The sequence below is a fragment of the Bombina bombina genome, chromosome 9, assembly GCF_027579735.1.
Source record: "Bombina bombina isolate aBomBom1 chromosome 9, aBomBom1.pri, whole genome shotgun sequence".
NCBI classification, from domain to species: domain Eukaryota; kingdom Metazoa; phylum Chordata; class Amphibia; order Anura; family Bombinatoridae; genus Bombina; species Bombina bombina.
This window is the reverse complement of record NC_069507.1, coordinates 153,770,520-153,791,285: the sequence shown is the minus strand read 5'-3', so window position 1 is coordinate 153,791,285 and position 20,766 is coordinate 153,770,520. Positions and strand designations below refer to the sequence as shown.

At 35.9% G+C, this 20,766-nt stretch overlaps 1 protein-coding gene across 1 annotated transcript in view; it reads right to left on the bottom strand.

Annotated features, from left to right (window-relative positions):
• Positions 1-5,657: 5,657 nt before the first annotated feature.
• STN1 (STN1 subunit of CST complex) overlaps positions 5,658-20,766 on the bottom strand; it is a 343,767-nt gene continuing 328,658 nt past the window's right edge. Inside the window, exons 9-10 of the mRNA XM_053692435.1 lie at positions 18,156-18,228; positions 5,658-5,890 (exon numbers count right to left, since the gene is read on the bottom strand). Coding sequence (XP_053548410.1) covers positions 5,733-5,890; positions 18,156-18,228 — 231 coding nt within the window. The 3' untranslated portion in view covers positions 5,658-5,732. The remainder of the gene's footprint in view (positions 5,891-18,155; positions 18,229-20,766) is intronic.

Genomic DNA, 20,766 nt, shown 5'->3' with positions numbered 1-20,766 from the left:
GCTGAACAAAAAATGGTCCGACTCTAAAGCTTACAGTACTGCTTTTTCAAATCAAGATAGCATGAGAACAAAGAAAAATTGATAATAGGAGTAAATTAGAAAGGTGCTTAAAATCTCATGCTCTATCTGAATCACGAAAGAAAAAAAATTGGGTTTAGTATCCCTTTAATATAAGAGAGGTTTTATCCCAAGGCTGACACACATAGGAATCAGGCAATTAATAAACGTAATACACAAAGAATTGTGAGTACAACACATAGAAGTATAAGCTATGCAAATGGTATATATCAGAACTATAATAGTATGAATTAAGTACATGAATTACCTCTCTAGCATTTAGTCCTTCTACACACATTGGTGTCCCAATGTTTCCCAAGTAAGTATATTGGTATTATTAGAAATCAAACCATGACACTAACACACACAATAAGGGTACTGGGCATGGCTATTATTCTTTAAAGAGACAGTAAACTCAAAAAAAAAAAATTATGATTCAAGCAAGAGCATACAATTTTAACCAACATCTCAACAATACTTACGTAAAACAAACGTCATATTTTATTTTCAAGTTAAAGGGACATTAAACACAAATTGTAACGTACCTTCATATCTGACAAGAATTTTGCAATGAATAATGCAACTGTATTTTGTAACAACTTAGCATATTATTTTATGTTTTTTCTTTTCACTGATTTCGCTGTCCCCCCAGAACAAAAGAACCCTTGTTAGCCAATCACAAACTAATACGCAGATGTAGCATGAACTCTGTTTGCATATGTGAAGTTAAAGGGACACTCAAGTCAAAATAAACTTTTATGATTCAGACAGAGCAGCAGTTTTAAGACCCTTTCCAATTTACTTCCATTATCAAAGTTTGCACAGACTTTTTATATTCACACTTTCTGAGGAACAAGATCCTACTGAGCATGTGCACAAGCTCACCAGATATACATATATTAGTATATGATTGGCTGATGTCTGTCACATGACAGAGGGGGCCCGAAAATGGGAGAAAAAATAAATGTCAGAAAAAAATCTACTGCTTATTTGAAATTCAGATTAAGTGTTATTGCATTGTTTTAAAGGGACAGTAAACACCAGATTTTTTGTTGTTTAAAAAGGTAGATAATCCCTTTATTACCCATTCCCCAATTTTGCATAATCAACACAGTTATATTAATATACTTTTTACCTCTGTGATTACCTTGTATCTAAGCCTCTGCAAACTGCCCCCTTATTTCAGTTCTTTTGACAGACTTGCATTTTAGCCAATCAGTGCTTGCTCTTAGGAGTTTCACGTGCCTGAGCTCAATGTTATCTATATGAAACACATGAACTAACGCCCTCTAGTGGTGAAAAACTGTCAAAATGCATTCAGATTAGAGGTGGCCTTCAAGCTCTAAGAATTTAGCATATATACCTCCTAGATTTAGCTTTTAACTAAGAATACCAAGAGAACAAAGCAAAATTGGTAATAAAAGTAAATTGGAAAGTTGTTTAAAATCACATGTCCTATTTAAATAATGAAAGTTTTTTTTTTTTTACTTGACTGTCCCTTTAATTACGCACTTGTTAATTATGTTATTCTACTGCATTGAGTGGTTCTGTAGCCTGCCCTCTCCTATTTCCTTAAAGGGACATGACACCCACATTTTTTCTTTCATTATTTAGAAAGAGAATGCAATTTTAAACATCTTTCTAATTTACTTCTATTATCTCATTTGATTTATTCTCTTGATATTCTTTGCAGAAAAGCATATCTAGATATGATCAGCAGCTGCTGATTGGTTGCTGCACATAGATGCCTCGTGTGATTGGCTCACCATGTGCATTGCTTTTTCTTCAACTAAGGATATCTAAAAAATTAAGCAAAATAAATAATAGAAGTAAATTGTAATGTTGTTTAAATTTCTATTCTCTATCTGAATCATGAAAGAAAGATTTTGGGTTTAGTGGCCCTTTAAGATGGTTTAGCACCAATTCAGCTTTAAATACCTGTTACAATTTTTTTTTTTTTATTAAAGACATATATTCCTTTTTAAATCTTTATCTAATAGTTAACACCTAAACTACCTTGTATACTCATTGCTATTGCAAAGAATGCTTTTCCTTTCATGATAAGGGAAAACCCTATAATATGTCTTAAAAAAAGCAAATGAGTTCAAAGAATGTGAAGTAGGAAAAGGGTAAACAAATCATCACAGATAAATTAGCTAAAAGTATTAACCCAAGCCTCCTTGGAGAATGTGGAACAAGTACAAATTTCAGATGCATTTTACAGCAAAAGTAAGCAAAATAAAAAATAAATGTATATCACAATAATGTTTCATTTTCAATAATTAAACATTTTGAGCTAGATTACGAGTGGAGTGCAAAATGCACTTTCGCAAGCTCAATATTTACGCTCCACTCAGTAATACCAGCGCACACAATTAAGCTCTGGTATTACAAGCTAAGCGCAATGCGAACGCGACTTCGCATTACCTGGAAGCCTTGCACTCACGAGAGTCCGCCCCCATAGGTTCCAATAGGAGCCTCATTCTCATGCCATGAGACATGGTAAAGTACCTAGTGCAGTGGGCAATTTGCGCAGCAAAATAAATATATAAATGAATATATATTTATGTGTATATACACCTATTAACACATAAATATATATGTATATACGCATTTACATATATATTTATAGCAAAAACACAGTCCCATTACCTCTATAAAAGCATTTTCAGTGCCATTTTTTTCCAAACACCCCCATCACCTCACTTTAATCCCATATAACAGCTTTGTGCAGTGTTTTAATAAAAAAAAAAAATGCTTATATTTTTTATTTATGTAAAGGAACTGTGCACTTTATTTTGGGGGCAATTGGCACAACTTTATTTTATTATCCAGAGGTCTGACCTCTGGTTAATTGCGCTAATTGTAAAGTGCTCCCATGAGCTTGAGGGAGCATTAACCAGCCACTTTTAATGGCTGGTTATTTAACATGCGCCCGTAAACGCGCTCCACTTGTAATCTAGCCCTTTATGGGTTATTAAAATGCCAAGTTTAATGATCCTTTAATTGATCATTTTCATACTAAGTGGTGTGTAAAATGCTTTGTGCGTTCATAGGTTATAGCTACAAAGTGTGAAAATTCTTATTACTAGGGTGTATGTTAAATGTGTGCACAGAAAGTTTCCCACGCTCGGTGAAAATTGCTATATATGCCTTAACTAAAGGCAGATTAAATATTTTCTCTATGGGGTTACATACAATATTTTTACATAAGCCCCTCATTTGTCAAAACAGTGATCTCTCTATTTATTATTTTTAAACTGAAAACCTAGTACTTACTATTTTATACTGAAAACCGAGACCTGGAATCCTTGGTTATAAAATTATTATTTGTTCAGTGTCAAAATAATATTAGGATTCTTAAGCAGTTTGTATGCGTAAGGGAATTATATTCACAGAAATGAATAGTTAGAGTATACTGAACTGATACAAATCTGCTTCATAACTAAATACAAATATCGACTACTGACGGACTTCAAAGAAAGTTTTGCAGAATAGGATGTGCAATGCCTCTGCTTTGATTTTATTGCTCATAAAAGTACTTGTGAAATAGCACAACAGCTGGTGCATTTGGGATTCCTGTCCTTTTAAGATTTCCTTAGAGGGGTACAATATTCATCTAAATGTTTATACAAAAAGTCAAGTACTTCACACAGTGCAGAATATTACAATTCACATGTATTAAAAACAATGGATAGTTTTGATCTAAATTTCTTCTTTTTAAGGGGACAATGTTACTCAATATACATTCTACTGTATCCTTGATGCAACTCTGAGAAAGAAAATACAGGTAGCCCTCAGTTTACGCCGGGGTTAGGTTCCAGAAGGAATGGTTGTAAATCGAAACCATTGTAAATTGAAACCCAGTTTATAATGTAAGTCAATGGGAAGTGAGGGAGATAGGTTCCAGGCCCCCTCTCAAAATTGTCATAAGTAACACCTAAAACATTATTTTTAAAGCTTTGAAATGAAGACTTTAAATGCTAAACAGTATTATAAACCTAATAAAATAATTACACAACACAGGATATATAATTAAACTAAGTTAAATGAACAAAAACATTTGCTAAACAGCATTATAAACCGAATAAAATAATCACACAACACAGACTTCACTTGCATTTTTCTGCAAACAGTTCTTTCTATGCATTCCAATCTGGACTGATTTATAGACAGGAAGATCTTGTTCCTTTGAAATCTGCTCAATAGCTCAGGTCTGGTTAAACTGATTAATTTCAGCTTGCTCTGCTTTGCTGCAACACAAGCGGACAGCTCCATCTACTGGCTATTTTAATCAATGCACTGCTTCTCAATGCTTTTCAATAGCAGTCACATGACTGGAAAAAAAGGTTGTTATTTTGAAACGGTGTAAATTGAACCATTGTAAAACGAGGGCCACCTGTATAAAAGTCCAAAATAAACTTTCATGTTTCAGATAGAACATTTATTTTTTAACAACTTTCTAAATTACTTCTATCATCAAATAATATCCTTTATATCAGAGGCGTAACTAGAACTCACTAGACCCCAGGGCAAAGTCTGTGGCTAGATAATAGAAGTAGATTAAAATGGCATACTCTAGCTGAATCATGAAAGTTTAATTTGGACTTTACTGTCCCTTTAAGAAAAGAAAACCTTTAAAGCGATACTAAACCCAGATTTTTTTCTTTCATGATTTAGATAGATCATGCAATTTTAAGCAGCTTTCTTATTTACTCCTATTATCATTTTTTCTTCGTTCTCTTGCTATCTTGATTTAAAAAGTAGAAATGTAAAGCTTAGCAGCCGGCTCATTTTAGGTTAAGCACCCTGGATAGTGCTTGCTTATTGGTGACTACATTCAGCCAGCCAATAAGCAAGCGTAACCCAGGTTCTGAAACAAAAATGGTCCGGCTCCTAAGCTTTACCATCTTGCTTTGTAAATAAAGATAGGAACGAAGAAAATTTGATAATAGGAGTAAATTAGAAGATTGCTTAAAATTGCATGCTCTATGTGAATAATTAAAGAAAAAATATGGATTTTGTATCCCTTTAAAGGGACACTGTACCCAAAATTTTTCTTTCGTGATTCAGATTGAGCATGAAATTTTAAACAACTTTCTAATTTACTCCTATTATCAAATTTTCTTCATTCTCTTGCTATCTTTATTTGAAATGCAAGAATGTAAGTTTAGATGCCGGCCCATTTTTGGTGAACAACCTGGGTTGTCCTTGCTGATTGGTGGATAAATTCATCCACCAATAAAAAAGTGCTGTCCAGAGTACTGAAACCAAAAAAAAGCTTAGATGTCTTCTTTTTCAAATAATGATAGCAAGAGAACAAAGAAAAAATGATAATAGGAGTAAATTAGAAAGTTGATTAAAATTGCATGCTCTTTCTGAATTACAAAAGAAAAAATCAGTGTCCCTTTAATGGAGCAGTGCTTCAGTCCACACGTCTTTATTTCAAATAGGCAGAATCGGAACTAAGGCTGGGAAGTAGACAAATTGAATATATATAAGAACGGGAGAAATCCCAAAGACTTCTGTGAAGTTCCTACCTAATACAAGCGGCACAAGGCAATATACCCACTTCTACAGAGTAGGACACCATGAGAATATAAGAGTAAAATATTTTATAATATTGTAATATTTGCAGTTTGTTTTGTTGCTATTCTCAGTGCCATTTCATGACATCAGAAGGCGGTGTAGTATTTTTCATGAACACTAACGATATCACTATTTCTTTCCAGTGCATTAATGACACGGAGTAGGACATTTTCTGTTATGTTGGATCCAAATCTCTGTTGTACACATTTCATGATGTAGAGAAAATGGCAGCCTTTGTCAGCATCTAGAATAAAAAAACACAGAGAAATGGCATTATCAAGATTGTTACAAGGTGTTAATACAAAGGATATATTAATGAAGACTATTTTATAAATGTGTTTGTACCTAAACAAACATACTGAATTATTGCCTACAATAATACTTAAAAGGGATGGTAAATCCAAAATTATACTTTCACGATCCAAATAGAGAGCATGTCATTTTAAACAAATTTCTGTTACTTCTTTTTTTTAATCAAATTTGCTTCCTCCTCTTGCTGTCCTTTGCTGAAAAGCATACCTAGGTAGTTCTCAAGAGAAGCAATGCTTTACTGGGTGCTAGCTGCCGATCGTGGTTGCACATATTTGCCTCTTTTCTTTGGCTTACCCAATCTGCTCAGCTAGCTCCCTCCCAGTAGTGCATTGCTGCCCCTGAGCCTACCTAGATATGCTATTCAGAAAAAGACAATAAGAAAGAAAACATATTGATAATATAAATACATTGTAAAGTTTTTGTTTTTAAACTGGATGCTTTTTCTAAATCACAAAAGCTTAAATTTGACTTTTATATTCTTTAACTGCTTGCGTACCGTACTACGGTCAAGAAGATACTAAAATCTCTGATAACCTGTTATGCTGATGTACTCTTTTACTCATTCATCGTCAAACTTATAGAAAGCCAGTACGATACTAGCCCTTCCTTTAAACAAATAGATCGATAAGATGCCACAAAAAACGTTAATTCAGTTAAAGGACCGGTAAATACATTAGATTTGCATAACCAAAAAATAAATGATAAAAAGACAATGCAATAGCAGACAAAACTTTAAAACTTGTCCAAAAAAAAATCTACTACTCATTTGAAGTTCAGACTATTCCCACTCCTCCTGTATCATGTGACAGCCATCAGCCAATTACAAAGGCATATATGTATATTCTGTGAATTCTTGCACATGCTCAGTAGGAGCTGATGACTCAAAAAGTGTAAATATAAAAAGACTGTAAATATAAAAAGTTTAAAATTGCTGTTCTATCTGAATCATGAAAGTTTAATTTTGACTTAAAGGGACACTAAACCCAATAGACCATGCAATTTTAAGCAACCTTCTGATTTACTCCTATTATTATTTTTTCTTTGTTCTTTTGCTATCTTTATTTTAAACACATGAATCTAAGCTTAGTAGCCGGCCCGTTTCTGGTTCAGCACCTGGGTAGCGCTTGCTGATTGGTGGTTCTAAGAATCATGAAAGAAAAATGTGGGTTAAGTATCCCTTTAAATGTTCCAATGATCCGTGTATCAGTCTCATTTACTTGATCCTCCCGGAATAAGGTAGAAATGTGACTTACCCCTTAACTAAAAACAAGCAGAGAGAAAGGAGCGCGTACTGATCTAAGTGTAGTTTTAATAACAAACATAAAAATACTACTCACTCAACAAAAGTATAAGCAGATATATTAAAAACACACAAGTCCCTCAGCGGTTGGTTGAAGCTTTTTTACATTTATTTTTCCCAGACTTGTTGAGGAGCTGATAATATCACAGGCATCCAATTAAAATGTTGCTTCTTCACAATGTTGCCAAAGGCAGGGACATTTGCTACATATTACAACTAAAACTGTTGCTACAAATGCAGACTATTTCAAATATCAACATGCTAATTATGTAAATGTTACTTGTAGGGTAGGTTTAAGCATAGTGTAACCTACTGGCTTTATAAGAGACTGCAATTTAAATCCATGTGTTTTAATGTGAATACTTTATGGTACAGGGAGGTTTCTAGACCTGAGAGCTTATTTTCTGCTACCTTTATTTATTATACCTCTTCTCCCACCCTTTAAATGGCCATTAAAGTGCAAAACTATAATACATTCGCTATGCAAAAGGCTAAACACATTTATAGTGCCACAGAGCACTGCTGGTCCCAAGTGGAAACTGCTGCTGATACAATTAGCAGCAGCAGTCATGACAAACAGCTGTGCTACTATCGTCCATCAGTTTCCACTTGGGAAAGTGTTAATTTTGCCAATATTTTGCTAGTAAACCACTTGTAATTTCCAACAAACTCAAAGTTGTCAGATTATTTGTAATTGCAAGAATTTGGCCCTAATTCTATAAATGTAATTTTGACATACATTTCTATACAGCTGGATTAATACAGAAGGACAGGAAACCCCAACATTTTTCTTTCATGATTCAGACAGAACAAACACTTTTAAATAACTTTCAAATTTATTTTTATTAACAAATTTGCTTCATACTCTTGTAAAATGTTGCTGAAGAAACAGCCTTGCACTTATGGCAGTTAGCTGAACACATCTAGTTAGCAATCACAAGAGACAAGTGTGTACAGGCACCAATCACCAGCTTGCTCCCACTAGTGTAGGATATGTGCATATTCATTTTCAACAATGGATACAGAGAGAACAAAGCACATTTGAAAATAGAAGTGATTTTAATAGTTTCCTATCCTTTTAACTAAAGCAGTATGCTTGGTTACAAACCAATCCAGATAAAGGAGTTGATTAAATAGTGTTTGCCTTTTTTTTTTAATAATTCTGATTAAAACAGTCTGTTGAAAAGTGCATTCGTGAGAAGAAAAAAATAATATAAAACCATATTTGATTCATATTCTAAGCCTTTAAAATAATATTTTCTTCAAATCCATATTATGTTAAATGCATTTTATGCTCACTATGGTCTTGTCCTTCACATGACCGCGCCTCAAATAATTTTTTTGCTGTCTGGGATTCCCTAAACCTTGGCAATAAAAGATGAGGTTAAAATAAGACCTTGTTTGGACTTCGACATTAAATTTCCCCACTGATATGAACTTAAAGGGACACTGAACCCAAACTTTTTCTTTTGTGATTCAGATAGAGCATGCAATTTTAAGCAACTTTCTAATTTACTCCTATTGTCAAATTGCCTTCATTCTCTTGGTATCTTTATTTGAAATGCAAGAATGTAAGTTTTGATGCCGGCCCATTTTTGGTGAACAAACTGGGTTGTTCTTGCTCATTGGTAGATAAATTCATCTACCAATAAACAAGTGCTTTCCATGGGTCTGAACCAAAAAAATAGCTTAGATGCCTTTTTCAAATAAAGAAAGCAAGAGAACGAAGAAAAATTAATAATAGGAGTAAATTAGAAAGTTGCTTAAAATTGCATGCTCTATCTGAATCACAAAAGAAAAAAAATTGGGTTCAGTGTCCCTTTAATGATAAGGTTCATACTTTATAAAATATACATTAGATTGTGATGTCTAATACATTCTGAAACATATTTAAAATGGACATAACATAGCATAACTGTAAAAAGCTAGCAAGAAAATAATCACATGAACATCTCTATGTCCTGATTAATTAATTTATTTCATGGTGGTGAGAGTCCACAATCCATTACTCCTGGGAATTACTCTTCCCTGCCACTAGGAGGCAAAGATCTCTATAAAACCCCTCCCGCCTTACTCAAAACTAGTCTGACGTATAGTTAAGTTTTCTTTCATACAGGTAATGAGAGTCAATGATCCATTACTCCTGGGAAACAAAAACCCAATCAGTGAAGTTCACAAGTAATGAGAAATAAGGGCGGGATAAAGAACATCTTTCTCCACAGTGAAACTAAATCCAAAACCCAAAAAGAACCCAAAGAAAAAACAAGGTATAATTATTTTTTTTATATGCAATTAAAAATAACGGACAAGTAAAAACAAATTAACATGAGACAACTGCCTGAAGGACTTTCCTACCAAAGGCTGCCTCAGAAGAAGCAAAAATATAAAAATGGTAGAATTTAATAAACGTATGGAAATAAGATCAAGTAGCTGCCTTGCATATTTAATCATCTGAAGTCTCATTCTTAAAAGCCCAAGAAGTGGCAACTGACCTGGTAGAATGAGTAGTAATTTTTTTAGGTGGAGGCTATCCTACCTCCAGGTAGACCTCAGGAAACAAAAACTTCAACCTAGAAGCCAACGAAATGGCAGAAGCTGTCTGCCCTTTCCTGGAACCAGAAAAGTGAACAAACAAACTAGAAGTTTGTCTGAAACCTTAGTAGCAGCTACATAAAACTTCAACACTCGTACAACATCCAATTTATAAAGAAGAATCTCCAAAGTATTTTTGGGATTAGGACACAAAGAATGGACAAAAATTTCCCGACTTGTATTATCTGAAGACACAACCTTACGTAAAAAGTCAAATTTGCTGCTTAACACTGCAGATGAGGATCACATGAAAGAGCAGACAGCTCAGAGAATTTTCTAGCAGAAGAGATATCCAAAAGAAATAAAATCTTCCAAGAAAGAAGCTTAATATCCACCTCATGCATGGGCTCAAATGCAGGAATCTGCAAAACCTTCAAAACTATATTTAGATTCCAAGGAAGAGAAATGTATTTAATAGCAGGGGCTTAATACTAGCCAAAGCCTGAACAAAACCATGAATATCAGGAAGATTAGCAGTCTTCTTGTGGAACAAAACCAAAAGAGCAGACATCTCAGATAAACCCTCTTCTAAACCATCATGCAAAAACTACATCATTTTAGGAATTCTAAAAGAATACCAGGAAAAACCATGATCCATACACCAAGAAATAAAGTCCTTCTAGACCTTATGATAAATCTTCCTGGTCACAGGCTTACGAGCCTATATAAAAGTCTCATTAACAGAATCAGAAAAACTTTATTGCCTAAGAACTAACCATTCACGCTCAATGCCATCAATCTTAGAGACTTGAGATCCAGATGGAAAAATGTACCATGAGACAGAAGGTCTGGACGCTGAGGAAGTGGCCAAAGTAGAGCTGGAGCAATCAGAATTACTGATGCCTCCTCTTGCCTGATCCTGGCAATCATTCTGGGAAGAAGAAACAGAAGAGGAAAAACATAGGCTAGTGAAATGACCATGGAGCCACCAGAGCATCCACAAACCACCTGAGGATGCCTGAACCTTGCACAGTACCTGGCAAGTTTGTGATTCAACCAAGAGGCCATCAGATCTATATGTGGGAGACCCCAAATATCTACTATCTGATAATATCCAGATGGAGAGACCACTGTACTTGATGCAAGGACTGACGACTGAGAAAATCTGTTTCTTAGTTGTTTACTCCTGGAATATGAACTGCAGAATTGGCTTCTGCCCGGGGAAGAATTCAAAACACTTCCTTCATGGCTAAGGAACTGTGAGTCTGCCTTGATGATTGATGTAGGCCACTGCTGTAACAGTGTCTGTCTGAAAACGGAGATAAGACTTGGAAGAGCTCTGAAAATTGTACAGAGTTCTAGAAAAATGTTTGGCAACTTCACCTCCCAAGTAAACCAAACCCTTTGTGCCATCTGAGACCGAAGACGGCCCCCCAACCTGAAAGACTTGCACCTGTAGTGATCACAATACAGATAGGATGAGCAAAAAAAGATCCCTGCATAATAAGCTGATGATTCAGCCACCAAGACAGAAACTGACTTGTTCTGTGATCCAGATAAATAATTTGAGACAACCGAGTATGATCCCTGCACCACTGCTGAAAGATTCAAAGCTGCAGAGACCTCATACAAACATGCAATTGGAATAGCATCCAACACAGAAATCATGAGTCCTAACACCCCCATGCAAAGAGCAACTGAGGGAAAAGAAAGTGACTAAAGTTTTAGACAAGCTGAGATCAGATTCAACCTTTTTTGATCTGTCAAAGAAAGTCTCATGAAAACTGAATCTATCTGAACCCACAGAAAAACAGTTTAGCACTGCGGAATCTGTTGGCGCTCAACAAATAACCGATAATAATAACTTTTTGGAAAATTGCTCTTCCAACCATATTGTTGAAGAAACAACAACGGTCTGCTGGTGTGAGATTCTGCTAAATGTAAAGGGGAAGCTTAAACAAGGTATCTTCCAGGCGAGGAAAAACAGCAATACCCTGAGTTCTGATCACAGACAAAAAGGTACCTAGAACCTTTGAGAATATTCTGGGGTTATAGCCAGACCAAATGTTAGAGAAACAAACTGAAAATGCTTCTCTAGAAAGGCAAACCTTAGAAACTAATGTTCCCTGTGAATAGGAACACAAAGGTAATGATCATTTAAATCTATTGTGGGCATAAACTGACCTTCCTGAACAAAAGGCAGAATAGTCTGAATAGTCTCCATTTTGAAAGTAGAAACTTTGAGAAATGTGTTCCTAGCTTTTAGATCCAGAACTGGTCTGAAAGTTCCTTCTTTCTTTGGACCAATGAGGAGATTTGAATAAAACCCCATCCCTTGTTTCAAAAAGGGAACAGGAACAATCACTCCCACAGATTCTACATCAAAAACGGACTGAAAAAAGGCCAAAGCCTTTACTGAATGTTCAGAGAATTGGACAGAATAAACCATCCCCTGGGAGGCCTTGTTTTAAAAACATATTAGATTTTTATGTGTAAAATTGTGCTGTGTCCCATACTATCTAGCAAGGCCAAAAAGAAAAGAATGTATCTTGCAAATCATATAACTGGTTTAAGCAGTTTTCATCATTTTTAAAAACTAGTTTTTGCTTTTTGGCATCTCAATGGGGTGTGGGATAAGGAACATTGCTTTGCAGAAAAATAAGAGGTGTTTAATGTATGTTTAAGGCATCAGGTGACACAGAACACTGGGTTGGTGTTCTGAGGAATAAAAACTTTATACCAAAAAATACTTCATCCACCGAGCAACCAATGACAACATGCTCTCTGGCAAGACAATTCTAACATCAAGGGTGTGTACAATTAAAAAAAAATATGATAAATCTCCTGTGAACCATTCGAAAATGAAATACAATTGTCTCACAATGAAAATAACTTAACGGGACAGTCGACTTATTTTTAATTGTTTAAAAAGACGGTTGCGCAAAGCTGGGAAATGAGTAGTAAAGGCATTATCTGTCTTTTTAAACAATACAAATAATCAAGTTGACTGTCCCTTTAAGTTATTTTTTTTCTTGGGAGACCATTGTATTTCATTTCAAATTTAAATGAAATTGATGTTAGAACCAACATTTACATTTCTGACAGTTTCTAAGCCCCTGCAGACCGCCTCCTATCTGCATTTTATCAGCTTTTCACAGCCAGACAGTGCTAATTCATATGTGCCATATAGACAACATTGTGCTCACTCCCGTGGAGTTATTTATGAAGCAGCACTAATTGGCAAAAATGCAAGTTTGTAAATAGAACTGAGATAAGGGGGCAGTCCGCAGAGGCTTAGATACAAGGTAATCACAGAGGTTAAAGGTATATTAATATAACAGTGATTATTATGCAAAATTGGGGAATGGGCACATGGAACATTCCCCCTCAAACTTATTTTAATGATACTTCACTTTTCAAAGTTAAAAATGAATGTGAAAATAATGATTTCATACTGCATCTGGTATTTTTGTTCTTAAATACATTAGTGTGCGCTCTAGTGTCCCTATCAAAAGCTGTGAGCAAGAGTCAAGTACACACTCTCGGCCGGCAGTCTAGATACACCAATGTAAACAGTGAAGCATAAAAGCAATACAACTGCGCTTCACTGTTTACATTGGTGTTTCTGTATGTGAGACCCCTTTTCACTGTGCAGAGCAGAGATACAGAAGCATACATTGGGGCACATTTATCAATGTCCAGACAGACAAGGCTTATAAGTAGTGAATTGCAAATTGCAGGTAATGAGTTGATGACCATATTCATCTGCTTGTGCAATGCTATGTTGCAATAAATTACTCAAGAGCAGGGCTTGTCAATTCCCCTGGTCAGATCAGTCTTATTAGCGATTCTAATCCATAGTGGTAAGGGTTTAAGAACATCGGTTTAGAGCGCTGCTACATAAGAATCAGTTGCAGCTGTGTGATCTATAGGGTAGGCTGCATGGGTTCTGGTTCGCTGTACAGTGAAATAGCATTGTTTAAAAAATAAAATAAAAAAAATTATATATATATATATATATATATATATATATATATATATATATATATATATATATATATATATATATATAATAAAATAAATAAATAAAAAAATTATATATATCACGGAGGCAGTCTGGTGTTCTGGCTATAACTAAATTAATGATTTTCACATTACTTTCACACACACATATTATATATATATATATATATATATATATATATATATATATATATATATATATATATATATATATATATATATATATATACACATACAGTATATATACGTATATAAATAAAATATACTAGGCAATTTTTATTGGCAGATTGAAAACCCTCTATAATCACAAGAAACAGTATAATATTTTTTAAGGTATACTTGATATATTTTTAGTTGAAAAGTAAGCTGACAATTTCATCGAAAAATTGAGTAAACTGTGACACGTAAATTGTCATTATCCAGTTACCTTATGAAACCATGACATCTAGTGGCAGAAACTAGAAAAGCGGTGAACATTTTAAAGATCTGGAGTTGACAAGAATTTACAGTATATTATGCAGAGCTGCATCACTGAATAATAGATTATGTTATATTAGAGGTATGTATAAATCGTAACTTATGGTGGTTTACATGCGATGTATCCTCTCTATACTCAAATATATCCCACAATTTGGGTATAGAAGCAGTTGATGTTATTAAAAAAAGATATATACCTACCTGAAAGACAAAGGATTTTTTTTACTGTAAGCTATAGAATTTGTGTTGAAACACAATCAATTTTATTTTCCAGGAACATTTTTTTCTACAAATAAAGGGAACGGCCATGATGACCAGATTTGCCCCTAGTTTTGCGAACCTATTTATAGGGATTTTTGATGAGAGGTATATATACTCATCTACCCATGGGGCAAATCTGGTCCTCTATGGCCGTTTTATGGACAACCTACTCTTTATATGGGAAGGTACCGAAATCGAAGCCATGTCCTTCATTGAATCACTTAACAAAAATTACATGGGACTTGAGTTTACGTACAAAATTAAACAGGATAATATTGATTATTTAGAACTCATATTAGAGTGGGACCAGGAAGGGACTTTAAAAACCTATTTCAAGACAGTGGATACGAACAGTTACTTGAACTATCATAGTAACCACTACAAACCTTGGAAAAATAATATTCCATATAACCAATTCTGTAGGATTCACAGAAACTGTACAAGCTTGATAGATTATGATGAATAGTCAGAAGTACTTATCAAAAGATTCATAGAAAAACAATACCCAATGGATCTTATATATAGCAGTCACCGTAAAGCCAGAGATAGACAAGATCTGATTATGAATAATAAAACTGCAGGATCTAATAGGAAATCTATAGATAGTGATAAGAATCTGATCAAAAACAGCCCAAGGTTCATTACTCAATATAATAATAATCATGAGGATATCAAACATATCATGAGAAAATATTGGTTTATTCTACAGGGTGACCCACTTCTTAGGGAAAATATAGGTGATCATCCTGTATGTACTTTTAGAAGAATGCCAACTCTTAAAAACCAATTAGCACCAAGCAAAATTGTGATGTGTAAAATTAATTCCACAACCAAGAAAACCAATAAAAATAGTTCAATGTTAGGCAAAAGTGGCTTTTTTAAATGCAATAGAAGGGGGTGTGGCCTCTGTTAGTTTACAGCAGGAAATAGAACCACATTTAAAACCAATTCAACTACAGAAGTATTTCACATATCAGTAAACTTTACTTGTGATTCTCAGTATGTAGTATACCTTCTTGAGTCTATATGTGGACTCCAATATATAGATAGGACCTCTAGACCCCTCAAAAAGATGTGGGAGGAACATATTAGGAATTTAAAGCATTCTGCCAGTAACCATAGTGAAATCTAGATATTTATAGGATTTTTCCGATTGAATATATCCCCAATAAATGGGGTAAAAATAGATTTGTTAATTTGAGACAGAGGGAGACTTTTTGGATTTGGAAGCTTAAGACCCTTTGGCTTAAATGAACAAATCGATATTGCCGCTTTCAACTAATTTAGTCTATCTTGGAAGTGGTGTTCTTACATTTTTGGATGTATCAATTTATGGTTTTATTTATTTATGGATTTTTTTAGATGGATAACAGTAATGTATTATCAATTTTTGGAGCTTGGCGGTCAGCTTATATTTCTATAATACCTCTGTCACACATATATAAGGTTTGTAGATCCAGAATTTTGGTAGAACAACTATCACACATATGTTTGTATGTACCCCAGACAGCACTCTAGCTTATCAATAATATATTCCTAGATTGTTACCCTGTTTGTTCTATTACATTGATCACAGAATATCATTTATGAAATGTACCTATTGACAGATATAGGACAGCTATATTACGGTTAATTAGGTCATCCTATGGATATATTGCTTTTTACATATTGAAATTTTATATTTCTTATTGTTGTGTATATATATAAATATATATTGTTGATTTTATGTGGCTCGGATAGCGGAATCCGCCAACAATAGTTATATATGCTTGGGAAATCCGTAAAGCGCATTTAGAGAGAAACCTATCACTATATGGATATAACAATGGTATCATTCGATACAAAGAATATTATTTCCCGCAACAAATTGTAAGTTTGTAAGGGTGGGCGTATCCTATAACGTCAGATTATTAGAGACTTTTTTGGAATTTTGGATATAGACATGCGATTTCCCACTGGAAATACTGTCAAGGCGGATATATTCTTATATACTTCAGAGAACATCTGACCACCGTATAACGGAGGACAAGCTTTCTGAACGGCTCCTAAAGGTCCAGCACACTGTTGTGGCACTTCTCAAGTGCTTTGGAATCTGTGAGTATGATGAGTAACAACTGTATTTGATCCTGATCCCAGTTGATCTTGCACCATTGTGGCGCCTTCTTCTCTTTTGCCATTTCACAGACTGAATTGAGTCCCACAGATTTACGGAGCTGTTGGAAGGAGTTTTGCGGCCGCTATCTTGTGAAAACGAACGATTCACTAGTCTTCTCCTAAACACCTTTTTGGGACTGTAAATATTATTAGTTAATTTTTTCACACAGATTTTTGTTTCTTTTTATGTACTATATGTATTATATTATGTCACTAGTATATCACAGTTAATGACACTTGTGATCTTAGTATATTCATTTATACGCAGTTTTTGGCACAACCAATTTTCACTTTATAACAGTTTTTTATCATATATATAAAATCTACATAACTAAAGGTGCTACTCAAAAGAGCTTATAACGTACAACAGGAGTTGAAGACAAAACAGATACATGTTCTAATGAAGGTAGCTATTAAACCATGATCTAAACCACTGCTCTCTGTTTCAGTGGCAATCATTTATTTTACATGGTGTTACCATAGATGATATGGTATAAAAGAAGCATGTTAGATGTTCCACTAATATAGAAATCATATTTAGTAGCGATATAGGGATAATTTAGAAATGTGTATTAACAAACTCTTGATTTTTGCATCAATGCTGAGAACCCTTATACCTAGAATACACAAAATGATTTTTTTCTCTCAAAAGCATATTTAAAAAAAAATGTAGCCACAATTTGACAGTTTACCTTGGTCTGGTGGTTACTACGTCTATATTTGTATGTAAGTTGGATAGACACATTGTTAAGATACTTTGCTGTAAAAATGTACACTTTTCAATATGGCCATATATGAAGAATTAGAGAACACTACAGAAAAAAATTACTGTACAATCTACCTGAAATTTGGCATAGAAGTAAATAAAACAGAGTCACATTTAAATAAAGAAGAAAAAAATTGGTTCATTTGACAATCTAATTATTTTAACTATTTTGATTTTTAATGTTTGAGATATTGTTTTAAATCACTCTGCTTGTTGTATATGTACCTTACAAGTGGATTCATTTGTACTAGCAACACGGTTAAACACACAGTCAAATTTGGGTACCCAGAAAGCTATCATGCTGTTCCAGATTAAGATACAGTCATTGACAGGGTACATATGTATGCAGCTCGTCATTGGCTCGTTACCTGGAACAGCAATGCTTTGTGCTCAGATGCATCAAGCAAAAAAAATAAAATAAAAAATATTTGCTAAAAATAAAAAGGTCTAATGAAAATTTTAGTTTTATACCAGAATGTTGATTTAATTTGAATATCATGCTATGCTTTTCAAACTGACTTACAAAGTATTTTTTATTTTGAAATGAAAACCTATATATTAAATCTGTTTGTTCTAATTTGAACTTTACAAAAAAGTATGCATGCAAACAGTAATATTTAACAGAATTATTTTAGAGCACATTATATAAAACATAATTTATCTGAAAGCATAAAAGATACTTACGTTTGAGCCTTTTTGAATCATCTTGAATAATATTTAGTGTACATTTATACAATTCTTTATCCTGATCTGTCACCTGTAGAATAAATAACATTTTAGTTATATACCCAGCTTTAATAATGTTGTTGAATATTATATTTATTTAATATGTTGCTCCCTCTATGTTAAATAAAATCATTAGAAACGTTCTTTCAGCACCATCCTAGTAACATATGACAGTATGAAAATCATATATTTCTTCATAATGTTTTAAAAAAGCATATTAGTTGTAGGTACAGAATATGTATTTTAGGGTTAGAATATATAGTTAAAAATATATATTTTTTTATTTGTTTACTAGTAGACTAGTCCTAAAGCCCGTGTACACGGGTCATTTTTTGCAGTACAGCTGTTCTACCTTTTGCTCTCTCTCCCCCCTCTCTTTTGCTCTCTCTCTCCTCCTCTCTTTTCTTCCCTCTCTTTTGCGCTCTCTCTCCCCTCTCTTTTACGCGCTCTCTCTCTCTCCCCCTCTTTATTGCTCTCTCCCCCTCTCTTTTGCTCTCTCTCTCCTCCTCTCTTTTCCTTCCTCTCTTTTGCACTCTCTCTCTCTGCCCCTTCTCTTTTGCCCTCTCTCTCCTCCTCTTTTGTTCTCTCTCTCCTCCTCCCTCTCTTTTGCACACTCTTGCCCCTCTTTTGCACTCTCCCCCTCTCTCCCCTCTCGTTTGCTCTCTCCCCCCTCTCGTTTGCTCTCTATCTCCTCTTTCTTTTGCTGTATCTCCACCTCTTTTGCTCTCTCTCTCCCCCTCTCTTTTGCTCTCTCTCCCCCCTCTCCTCCACCCTCTCGTTCCCCCTATCTTTGCGCTCTCTCTCCCCTCTTTTGCGCTCTCCCCCTCTCTTTTGCTCTCTCTCCCCCTCTCTCTTTTGCACACTCTTTCCCCCCTCTCTTTTGCACACTCTTTCCCCCCTCTCTTTTGCACACTCTTTCCCCCCTCTCTTTTGCACACTCTTTCCCCCCTCTCTTTTGCGCTCTCTCTCCCCTTTCTCCCCCTCTCTTTTGCTGTCTCTCTCCCTCTCTTTTGTTCTCTATCCTCCTCTCTTTTGCTCTCTATCACCCCTCTTTTGCCCTCTATCCCCCATTTTGCTGTCTCTCTCCTCTTTCTTTTGCTCTCATTTCCCCCTCTCTTTTGCAGTATCTCTCCCCCTCTTTTGCTCTCTCTCCCCTTCTATTTTGCGCTCTCTCCCTCTTTTGCTCTCCCCCTCTCTTTTTCTCTCTCTCTCCCCCTCTCTTTTGCTCTCTCTCCTCTCTTTTGCTCTCTCTCCCCCCCCTCTCATTTGCTCTCTCTCCCCCTCTCCTCTACCCTCTCGTTCCCCCCCTACCTTTGCGTTCTCTCTCCCCTCTCTTTTGCTCTCTCCCCCCTCTCTCTTTTGCTCTCTCTCCTCTCGCTCTCCTCTCTCTCTTTTGCTCTCTCCCCTCTCTTTTGCTCTCTCTCCCCCTCTCTTTTCCTCCCTCTCTTTTGCGCTCTCTCTTCGCCTCTTTTTTGCTTTCTTTTCCCCCTCTCTTCCACCTTCTTGTTCCCCCTATCTTTGCGCTCTCCCCCTCTCTTTCCCCCCTCTCTTTTGCACACTCTATCTTCCCTCTCTTTTTCTTTCTCCCTCCCTTTTTCTCCCCCTCTCCCCTCTCTTTTGCTCTCTCTCCTCCCTCTCTTTTGCTCTCTCTCCTCTCTCTTTTGCTCTCTATCCCGCCTTTTGCTCTCTCTCCTCTTTCTTTTGCTCTCATTTCTCCCTCTCTTTTGCTGTCTCTCCCCCTCTCTTTTGCTCGCTCTCTCCCCCTCTCTTTTGCTCTCTCTCTCCCCCCTCTCTTTTGCTCTCTCTCTCCCCCCTCTCTTTTGCTCTCTCTCTCCCCCCTCTCTTTTGCTCTCTATCTCTACCCCTCTCTTTTGCTCTCTCTCCCCCCCACCTCTCTTTTCCTCCCTCTTTTTTGCGCTCTCTCTTCCCCTCTTTTTTGCTCTCTATCCCCCCTTTTGCTCTCTCCTCTTTCTTTTGCTCTCATTTCCCCCTCTCTTTTGCTGTCTCTCCCCCTCTATTTTGTGCTCTCTATCCCCCTCTCTTCCACCTTCTCCTTCCCCCCTATCTTTGCGCTCTCTCCCCTTTTTTACGCTCTCCCCTCCCTTTTGCCGTCTCTCTCCCCTCTCTTTTGCTCTCTCTCCCCTCTCTTTTGCTCTCTCTCCCCTCTCTTTTTGCTCTCTCTCCCCTCTCTTTTTGCTCTCTCCCCTCTCTTTTTGCTCTCTCCCCTCTCTTTTTGCTCTCTCTCCCCTCTCTTTTTGCTCTCTCTCCCCTCTCTTTTGCTCTCTCTCCCCCTCTCTTTTGCTCTCTCTCTCCCACCTCTCTTTTCCTCCCTCTTTTTTGCGCTCTCTTCCCCTCTTTTTTGATCTCTATCCCCCCTTTTGCTCTCATTTCCCCTTCTCTTTTGCTGTCTCTCTCCCCCTTTCTTCTGCCCTCTCGTTCCCCCTATCTTTGCGCTCTCTCTCCCCCCTCTCTTTTGAACACTCTCTCTCCCCTCTCTTTTGCTCTCTCCCTCCCCTTTCTCCCCCTCTCTTTTGCCGTCTCTCCCCTCTCTTTTGCTCTCTCTTCCCTG